The sequence below is a fragment of the Solanum stenotomum genome, unplaced genomic scaffold, assembly GCF_019186545.1.
Source record: "Solanum stenotomum isolate F172 unplaced genomic scaffold, ASM1918654v1 scaffold37559, whole genome shotgun sequence".
Classification (NCBI taxonomy): Eukaryota; Viridiplantae; Streptophyta; class Magnoliopsida; order Solanales; family Solanaceae; genus Solanum; species Solanum stenotomum.
This window is the reverse complement of record NW_026034489.1, coordinates 30,310-41,106: the sequence shown is the minus strand read 5'-3', so window position 1 is coordinate 41,106 and position 10,797 is coordinate 30,310. Positions and strand designations below refer to the sequence as shown.

At 31.7% G+C, this 10,797-nt stretch overlaps 1 protein-coding gene across 1 annotated transcript; it reads right to left on the bottom strand.

The window, feature by feature from the left end:
• Positions 1–2,977: 2,977 nt before the first annotated feature.
• On the bottom strand, positions 2,978–6,759 carry LOC125852620 (EIN3-binding F-box protein 1-like). The gene is made up of 2 exons (XM_049532350.1): positions 6,477–6,759; positions 2,978–5,573 (listed from the first exon to the last, which is right to left on the bottom strand). Exons 1-2 carry the CDS (start codon positions 6,499–6,501, stop codon positions 3,685–3,687), a joined length of 1,914 nt encoding a protein of 637 aa, XP_049388307.1. The 5' UTR covers positions 6,502–6,759; the 3' UTR covers positions 2,978–3,684.
• Positions 6,760–10,797: the final 4,038 nt, after the last annotated feature.

Here is a 10,797-nt window from a genome sequence, read left to right as displayed (position 1 = left end):
ATGGACTCTAAAAATGTTGAGATTGTACGTATTGCTCCCCAAAGTCCCTACATAGGGCTACACAATGGTTTCGCAAAGAAATTATCTGGAAGTCATCACCAAAAAATTCATGGGCTAACACACATGAAAAACTAGAAAATTGCCATATTATGGTAAATTGGTCCATAAATGGACTCCAAAAATGATAAGACTGTACGTACTCCTCCCCCAACTTCCTATAGAGGGTTCCATAATGGTTTCACAAAAAATTCATCTAGAAGCAATATCACAAAAATATTCATGGCTAACACATACGAAAAAGTGAGAAAATTGCCTAATTCTCATAAATTGGCCCCTAAATGTCCAAAATGGACTCTAGAAATGGTGAGATTGACCAAACTGCTTCCCCAACTTCCAACAAAGTGTTGTGTAATGGTTTCGCAAGAAAATAATTCGAAAGTCATATCACCAAAATATTCATGAAATAACACACACACAAAAAAATGTGAAAATCGTCTAATTCTTGTAAATTGGCCCTATGGAGGGTTCCGTAATGTTTTTTTAAAAAAATCATCTAGAAGCGATATCACGAAAATATACATAGGCTAACACACACACAAAACATAGAAAATCACCTAATTCCGGTAAATTTACCGAAAAATAGACTCTATAAATGGTGAGAATGTATGTACTGCTCCCCAACTCAATACAAAAGGTTCCGTAAAGATTTTGCAAAACAAATCATCTATAAGTCATATCACCAAAATATTCATGGGCTAACACACACGAAAAACTGAGAAAATTACATAATTTTTGTAAATTGGCCCCTAAATACCTAAAATGGACTCTAAAAATGATGAGACTGTACGTGCTGCTTCCCTAAGTCCCTACATAGGGTTACATAATGGTTTCACAAAGAAATTATCTGGAAGCTATATCACCAAAAGATTCATGGGCTAACTCATATGGAAAATTAAGAAAATTGTCTTATTCTTGTAAATTGGCCCATAAATATCTAAAATGGACTCCAAAAATATTAAGATTGTATGTACTGCCCCCTTTACTCCCTATAGAGAGTTTCATAATGGTTTCGCAAAAAAATTATCTAAAAGCAATATCACCAAAATATTCATGGGCTTAACACATATGAAAAAGTGAAAAAATCATCTAATTCCTGTAAATTGGTTCCTAAATGTCCAAAATGGACTCTAGAAATGGTGAGAGTGTACGTATTGCTCCCCCAACTTCCTACAAGGTGTGTGTAATGGTTTCATAAGAAAATAGTTCGGAAGCCATATCACCAAAATATTTATAAGCTAACACACAAGTAAAAATGTGAAAATTGTTTAATTCTTGTAAATTGACCCTTAAATGCTGAAAAAGGACTCTAAAAATGGTAAGACTGTACATATTACTCCCCCAACTCCCCTATGGAGGGTTTCGTAATGGTTTCATAAAAAAGATCATCTATAAATAATATCACCAAAATATTCATAGGTGAAAACACGCACAAAAAACTTAGAGAATCACTTAATTTCGATAAATTGGCCTCTAAATGTGAAAAATGGACTTTAAAAATGGTAAGAATGTACGTACTGCTCCTCTAACTCACTACAGAGGGTTCCACAAAGACTTTGCCAAAAAAATCATCTTGAAGTCATATCACCAAAATATTCATGGACTAACACACACGTAAAATTGCAGAAAATTAAATAATTTCTGTTAATTGGCCCCTAAATATCTAAAATGATGAGACTGTTAATTGAATAGTTGTGTGTTGTGAAATATGAATTCGACGTTATCCAATTTTTCATGTGTAATTTATGCATAACTATATGAACAATTCTATTTGAGCTCAAATTCTATGAATTCATTAGTATCGACCTATTAAATGATACTCTAATTATTTTTTGATTGACGAATGCCGCTTGTTGGAAATTTACTTTTTCGTCATGAGTTTTATACCTCTATCTATCAAACATTTTTTTTTTATACATGAACTATCATCATCTATTCAATTAAACCTATTTTAATATATAGATGATGAACATTTTATGTTAGAAAGGAAACTGATAGTTAATACGTGAAACTCCCAGAAAAAGTTTCAAATTTTCTGTTGACTATTCACTCCATAGTATAACATAACATAAGAGATGAATTTCACAAGAAACATGATAATTAAATAAAATACTTTTATAGAAATGATTGTTACTATTTCTTTTTTTATTAGGCCAGAAAAGCTTTCCACAAATTATTAGAAAAAGACTGATATAATAAAGTACCCCTATAATACTTTTTTACTTTAAAAAAAGGTGAAGAAAGAGACAAAATTCACCAAAAATATAATTTAAAAACATGTCACTAAAATATTTGGTCAGTAGTGGACCTACATGTTAAGTCCATTGAATCTGCATTTAACATATCTAACTCCAATTCATTGAATCTGCATTATACACGGATTAGTGGTCAAATTATGTGAATTAAATTATTTGAATTATAACTTTTGGAATAATTTTATCCTATTTAGGAGGTGGAATAAAATATTTTCAGATCTAATGAAATAAAGTGAAAAATTCAGAATTAAACTTGGAATAAAATTTATACTAGAACCTAATCGGTCTAAACTTAATCATGAGATATCTAAGAGGAAAGGACTCAGTCAATAAGAGAGAGTATTGAAACATCTTTAAATTTGAATAAATTATTAATTTCACTCTCAAACTGTTAACTATCTCAAAAATACCCCTTTATTTGACAAACTGAACTTAAGTACAACTTCAATCTTGCAACAATAGTGACTCTCATCAAATTTAAATTTTTTCAACACTTCTCTCAATTTTTTATTAAAAACCTCCATTCTCCTACAAGAACTTAAAATCACTCGCTACGTCATATGACACACTAAGAGTACATCTAAATTTAATTAGTCAAGTAAAAGAAACTTTTTTCAAGACCGTCAATAATTCAGATATGAAACTCATACATTACATGAACACAATTCAAAACAAACTAGTACTTCATCATCATTATATATAAAACATAGTTGCAAGAGTACAAATCTGAATATGTGGAACCTGGTAAAAAATAGGACATTGATAATCCTATCAAAAAACAAGGGACTGGTTAAAAAAAACAACCTAGGTAAGGTTGTAATGGCCAAGCCCCTGGAATAACAGGCACCACAACAACAGAAATTTGCTCAAAGCAACTAAAGTCTAAAAGACAATAGAATACTTACAATGAAACACTAAAGACTCTTGAACATGAAAAACTACAGAACTACTGTCTGATTTCTGCAATGTAGCTAAGCACCAAGGAGGCAAATGCGCGATAGATATTGTCTGTCGATGTTGTAGCTGAATGATTCAAACGGCCTGATTCTTTCGAGGAGCAACATGAGTGAAAATTTTAATCTCAGAACTAGGTGACTGTATTCTCAGGAAACCATGGCATGATGGAGTTGTCTCCAAAAATGGATGAAACAGGCTTCGATTTGACAAAGCCTGAAAAAAATGGAGGAAAAAAGTGATGCCATAGCCTCCTGGAAAACAACCGAGACACTGAAGTATTAGATAGCCACGAATATACGGGCTAAAAAAAGAACACTCATGTTTGCTTCTGTAATTGCCAGGCTGAATAAACCATTATAGCTTTCTGCTTTATTCTTTTTGACCATTTTGATGCATTTCCTTGTGCCCTTTTGGTTTAGGAGAGGATGTCACACCTCCACAAATCCTCCACAAGAAGCTCGACTGAGCTGCAACTAACGGAGCAATGTTGGAGATTCAAGCCGAGTAGATTCTCTCCCAACTTTTTAAGAAAAGGGACACTCTTGTTTGATACCATGGAGCAACCTGATAAAGAAAGGACCTGCAAATTCACTTGCACTCCACCGGATAAAGCAGCTACACCAGAATCAGTTATTGCACACTTAGAAACATCAAGATCAATAAGTAATGGGCAATAATCTGCAATTGCCACTAAACTTGCGTCGGTAACCTTCCTGCATCCATCGAGATTCAACAATTCAAGGGTCTCGCCATGTCGCGTAGCCAATGAAAGCACCACTTGGTCTGTCAAGTTCAGGCAGTCGCTAAGATTCACCTTAACAAGTCCTTCACAGTTCTCCAAGAGTGGGAGAAGACCAGCATCGGTTATTCCACAAAGCCCACTGAGATCTAATTGATGCAGCTTGGGGCAGAGCTTACCGACCATAGCTAAGCTAGTGCTCCCGAATCCTGGACAGCTTCGGATAGACAAGGACCGAAGAGATTCACATGGAGACAGCATGGAAGTTTGTAGAGCTAGATCCTTGATTCCCATGCACTTCACTAGGGAAAGAGACTTTAACTTCCTGCAGTTTGAAACTGCATTAAGGATACCTACTTGGGTAATTCTGTTGCACTCCTCCAAGATTAAACTCTCGAGAGATCCAGCCTCTTTAGCGAAAGCAACAAGTCCACCGTCAGAAACAAAGCAACACTTGCGAATGCACATATGTTTGAGATTTGGGCATCCCTTTCCCACTGCTTCAAGACCGACATCTGTGGCTCCCTGGCATAAGGTGATTGTCAAAGAAACCAGAGACTGGAGGCCTTGAGCATTACCCATGACCCAAAACCCCTTCTGACTCACATTACGAAGTGAACAAAGATTAAGACTGGTAATCAGCTTGCCATAGTGACCAATGACAGCAAGCGAGAAATCTGTGATGTTTAGACCATGTAGTTTCACTTTCGATAACATTGAAGCACCTGATGACAGAAGACTAGCAACTCCCTGATCTCCGACAAGTGGGCAGTCCTTAATCGCAAGGGACTGTAGTTTGGTGCAGCATCTTCCAATAGCTTGCAAGCCTTCGTTTCCAATCTTTGGACAGGATTCAATGGTCAATGAAGTCAAGCTCGGGCAATTCTCTGCTATTGCAACAAGACCCTTGTTGGAGATTGAACGACAGTGGCTCAGATCTAGCTTTTCTAAGGAACGGCATTCCCTTGCAACCTCCAAGAGACCTTCATCCCCAATAGAAGGAACATTCCACAATGATAGGACCCTAAGAGAAGGGCACCCATGTGCAATAGCAGATAGACCAACATTAGTAATACCACGAACTGAGTTACTCCCTCGGATAGAAAGCTTTCCTAGTCCACCACGGGTAGACGTCCCAACTGCAATTGCAGCAAGTCTAACATCAGTAGCTTTCTTCCCTTCCACACACCTAGTAAGGTATCCATCACATTCAACTTCAAGATCTTCATCTTTAGAGATCATTATTGCATCATTTAGATTGTTATAGCTCTTGCTCCTGCAGATTTCAGAGTTCCTCACGCTACTCAACACTGTAAGCCAGCGCTTAGAAACACAAGCTGCTGCACCCCTTTCTCGGCCACCGGGCAATCGTCTGAGGATCTCAAATAGGCATTCATCAGGAAGAATTTCAAGAGATGGATCCTTTGACCGGTCTTCGACAACAAACGGGCCACTAATGCGTGCCCTCTTCCTAGGAGGACAGTAAACATCAGCATGACCCAAAGACAACATGAGACCCAAATCTGCAGAACAAAACGATCCGCCAGAATAGAACTCATCATCACCTGAAATCCAAGGAACAAACACATTGTCAGCTATATTTTCCCTTAAATCAACAAGCAAGCATACTAAATTTTGTCTAATGAAAGAATTTTACAAGTATTCATCCATATGCCCATTTCTTATGAATTTTCACTTCAACTTCAAGTATAACAGATAAACAACTATCACATGTGAATTGAAGCTTTAGATCTACCTATTATGTACATACATCTTCAGATCAGATCAGATAGATACACGATTCTAGATACAGAACCCAGAAGAGTAATCCACAGTTTCTTCAATATATTGCCAATCTCTAATATAGATTCAGAACATAAGACAAAAAAAGATCTATCAAACACAGAAATTAATCTTCAAAGCCAAAGGATCTAGTCTTATCATAACTTTTTTCCCTTTTTATCCATTTCAGTAAATTAATGCTCATATTCACCTCAACAATCATGCACCTATACAAAGTTATATGAGTTAATTTCTTAGATAGTCACTCAACTTTTAGTTATTATCTCATAAACCAACTTCCTTTTTTAAAAAAAAACATGATTGGATCTAAACCTAAAAGATCATCTTCATTTCAGTAAATTAATAAACCATATTTATCTCAAGTTATCAACAATCATGCACCTATACATAGTTATAGACTATATTCATGGATCTAAACCTTAAAAAAAATCATCTTCATCTCAATAAATTATTGCTCATATTCATCTCAACAATCATGTAACTACACAAAGTTATAAACTTTATTTATGATAAACAACTTATATGAATCTAAACATAACAAATCCATCTCCATATCAGTAATTCATGATGAAAAAACAAAAGATTATAACTGAACTTCAAAATTCATTGAAATATGAACAACCCCATAACTTAAAATAACAAGAAATGAAGTTTTTGAAACTCACCACTGTAATTAACAAGAGTAGGCATGTCTGTTCTTCAGAAGAAATCCCAAACTGTAAAGCAAAAAAGATCAGATTTTGAACCAAGAAAAACACAGCCCAGATTATATCTTTAACCAAGATTTGCATTCCAGATGAAAAAATCCAATTTTTTTCAAGAACCCTCAAAAATCCAGTTTTTTTCAAGAACCCCAACAAAGTAGGGCAAAAATAGAGAGAGAAAGATTTGAGGTTAGAGAGAGAAGAAACAAAGAATGGTTCTTTTTTGGTTTAGAAATGTTATGTGTATATTGTATATATATAAATATAATTTTTTACAAAGATTTTTTTACAAATTAAATGTATTTGGTTAGTTCAATGAATCATTCCCTAAAACCGGTATTTCCGGTTATTTTTCGAAGCTAAGCCACTTGTGATCGTACTCGGTACCTCGAACCAGCAAAACACCGTCCTGTTACTGGCTACTTGTTCCACCTGTCTTCGTTTTTGATATAGTTCGAGAAATCTTAATAACTCAATCGATTGATTATCTGAATTTTTATTTTATTTGTAAAGGTTTGATTTTCTACTTTTCCTAAAGAGAAGAGTTGATTTCATCTTGTTGTTGTCGTTATTTTTTGTTTAGTTAGGATTGCGTATCGATTGATTCGATTTGATTTTAAAGTTTAGCGGTTTGACTTAGTAGTTATCGATTCGTAGATATGTTAGTATATTGTTATCAGTCATTAATCGTTATCAACTTAACTGTAATTCTATAAAGATTCACACACAAAAAAATTAATGAAAAATATAGACATATTGTAGAATAGTCGAGAGTTCGAAGCAATCAGAAAGTATGTAACTAAGCCTTGACTTTATATATGGAATGATATGCATATAATTTAGTAATTTATTATCGAGTTATTGATTAACCCATTAAGAAAAAAAATTTAAATCATTAAGAACCGAAAACCCAATATAAAAGAATTAAAATCGTATCCAAAACCACTAAATCAATAACTCATTACCAATAAATCAATAAAAAAAATCAGTTTGAGTTATTGATTTCGGTTTGATTTTGAACAACCCTACATTCCATCCTATCTTGATTACACTTTTTTTAATCGATCGAAGNGATTCACACACAAAAAAATTAATGAAAAATATAGACATATTGTAGAATAGTCGAGAGTTCGAAGCAATCAGAAAGTATGTAACTAAGCCTTGACTTTATATATGGAATGATATGCATATAATTTAGTAATTTATTATCGAGTTATTGATTAACCCATTAAGAAAAAAATTCAAATCGTTAAGAACCGAAAACCCAATATAAAAGAATTAAAATTGTATCCGAAACCACTAAATCAATAACTCATTACCAATAAATCAATAAAAAAAAATCAGTTTGAGTTATTGATTTCGGTTTGATTTTGAACAACCCTACATTACATTCTATCTTGATTACACTCTTTTTTTAATCAATCGAAGGTCTATTAAAAATAATATTTTTATCTCTTAAAAGAGGGATTATTCCTTAGATTCCACCGATAAAAATTATATTAAATATGATATTATTATTATTGTATTGATTTAATTTAACTTTAAAAATTAATTTAACTATCTCTCAAAAAGGAAGAATGACATTTATTTTGGGACAAAGTGAGTTATAATGTAAATATTCTTTAAAAGCTAAAATTTGCATTTATTATTTTCTCAACAAAAATTTGGCATAAAACTTCATTTTTATTTTAGCAAATATTGCACATGAACAAGAATAATTGGAAGTACAGCTCATTAAAAAGGAATTACCACGTGGATTGACTCACGATGAAGTGTTACATTTTTTTAATATTTTATAAAAAAAATTGAAATGTGGCATGTTTTTTTTTATTATTATTATTCAGGTTTCTACATAGTCTGAAAAGAACAGCTTGTATTTTTTGCAGTACAATGAACTTGTCCTTCCAATTTTAAAATAAAAAGTTTTTTTAAAAAAAATAAAAAGGAAAATGAAAAGGACAGAAAGATAAAATGCAACTTGGCAAATGGCTACTTTTTAAATACATTTTAATTTTTAATTAACAAAACATATATTAATCAAGACTTTAATCACGAAATGTCACTCACGTCTAGTACTGATTTTGTTTCATATATGTATTAATGATAACTATATCGGAACGAATATATCTCTTTAACATATAACAACTCAATAACATCGTATAATTTAAGTAACTTCAGATTTATTGAAGAGTTCAAAATTCTATCCAAAAATAATATCGATAACGGCTAATGTAGTGAAAAGAGGAAAATGACCACATTTGAACGTGTGGAAGATGAATAATTGAAAGTCCAATTTGGCACCATGTTAATTTAGACATTTGCAACACTATTTTTGTAATTTTAAAATGTGAATCAACATATTAACTGGTCCGACTAATTAATTCATGATACGTTATCATAATAAAAATAATTTTTAGCGATAATTAATATAGACATTAATAAGGAGTGCTAAAACTTTTATCGGCATTAGTTAATTATCATTGGATTCAATATCGCTATAGTCTTTAAAAATATTTATAAAAAAATTACCGTTAAATTAAATATCACTAAAAATTATTTTTAATATAATATGTTATAGTGTTTAAAGGAAACTAAAGTGCTCCCTAGCACAAAAAAATTCATCCTCATTCTCAATGGTCTGATTAAATTCGATAATATGATATCTAAGCTAAAAATATTTCTTTATCTATAACCAGAAGTTTATCATCTACCAAACACTAAAAAAAATAGTTAACCAACCTTGTAAATTATGGTTTATCTTATCTTATATTATTATGAAGAAAAAAAAAAGTGGCTTAAAGTTATTATTATATAGTATATGATTTCAATGGGGTGGGGTTGGGGGGTCATCATCATGACTTGCATGAATGAACGTCCAATTTTGATATATATACGTCTCAGTTAAGTGAACCTCATTTGGAAATTGCTTTAATTTGTTTGAATCTTCAAAAAAAAAATTAGCACTCCCCCGTTTTATATTAATTGATCATTTTTCTTTCTACACGTATATTAAGATATTATAAATAAAAAAATAATTTTATTAATTCATCCCTTAAAAAATTTCTTGGAAATTTTACAGTAAAAACTTTTTTAAAAAATTAATTGCAAGGGTAATATAGAAAAAATTTAACTAATGCTTTCTTGATTTAGTAAGGTGAACAACTAATATGAGACAACTATTTTTATTAAGATAATTAGCTAATATGAGACGGAGGAAGTAACAATCAGCATCAATAATAGCCGTGATTATAAAATTGATAAGATTTCTTTATTTTTAGTTAGAATTTTGTCTTGGGATCGAATTGTGTGTGTGAAATTCTTTTTGTTAGAGAATGTTTTCCCCTGTATAAATATAATTATCAAATATTAAATACCAAAAAAAAACATAGCAACAATTAATAGATAACCTGAAATCCTAGGACTTTTGTTGCTTTGACATTTGGATACCTTCAAATAGCTTTCATCTTTGGACTTGTACGTAGGGCACCCAAAAAAAACTTTGTCTCAACTTGATGAATTCATTTCAGTTAACAAATAATGATGTATATTAGTTTTTTCCTAAACGAAAATGATATAGATAAGTTAATTTTTTTATGAATAACATAAATGAGTCTTTTTTCAAAGTTCGATGACATAATTGAACATTTTCCCTTCATAAATTTACCATAATTATTAACCGACTTAATTACTCATGCGTCATGTTAAGTTTGTATGTTAGTTTGTTACTTCGTATTTGACGGCAACATATATTGTTCTATCAATACCTAAATCTAATATTTTTTCTATATGAAGGGACCAAAACATACATGTTAATTAATAAAAGATTAAATAGATCGAATCATACATTACAAAGATCGAAAATAGAATTTACCAATAATTTGGGGACCAAAAATTTTATTGTTTCATTACTATTTTATTCATAATATTTTTTTGTTGATTCTCAAAATACTCCCATCTTAGTTCCATCTTCATATGTTTGATCTTCTCCTTGAATAAATCAGCTCTTAGCACTTAATATTTATCGACTATTTTTAATCAGCTTATTCAAATGACTTTAATATCGATCAATCAAATTATACAACAAAGTCATGATTCATGAATATTACCATAAATTTAAGACAATTTTGTAGTTTATTTGTTATGCTAACGTGGCGCTCTGGTGGACATATATTATTTTTGCAATATACTTTATAAAAGTCATTTTTGTTACAATGGGAAAAGGGGTATGTAAGTAATAAAGAAAATGTACAATGAATTTGCTATTAATTGTGTCGACAAAAAA

Bases quoted from the DNA above. Each gene is read 5' to 3' on its own strand.
- LOC125852620 (XM_049532350.1), bottom strand. From the start codon at position 6,501: ATGCCTACTCTTGTTAATTACAGTG. The intron at 5,574-6,476 runs GTGAGTTTCAAA...CTTGGATTTCAG, and splicing joins TACTCTTGTTAATTACAGTG to GTGATGATGAGTTCTATTCT.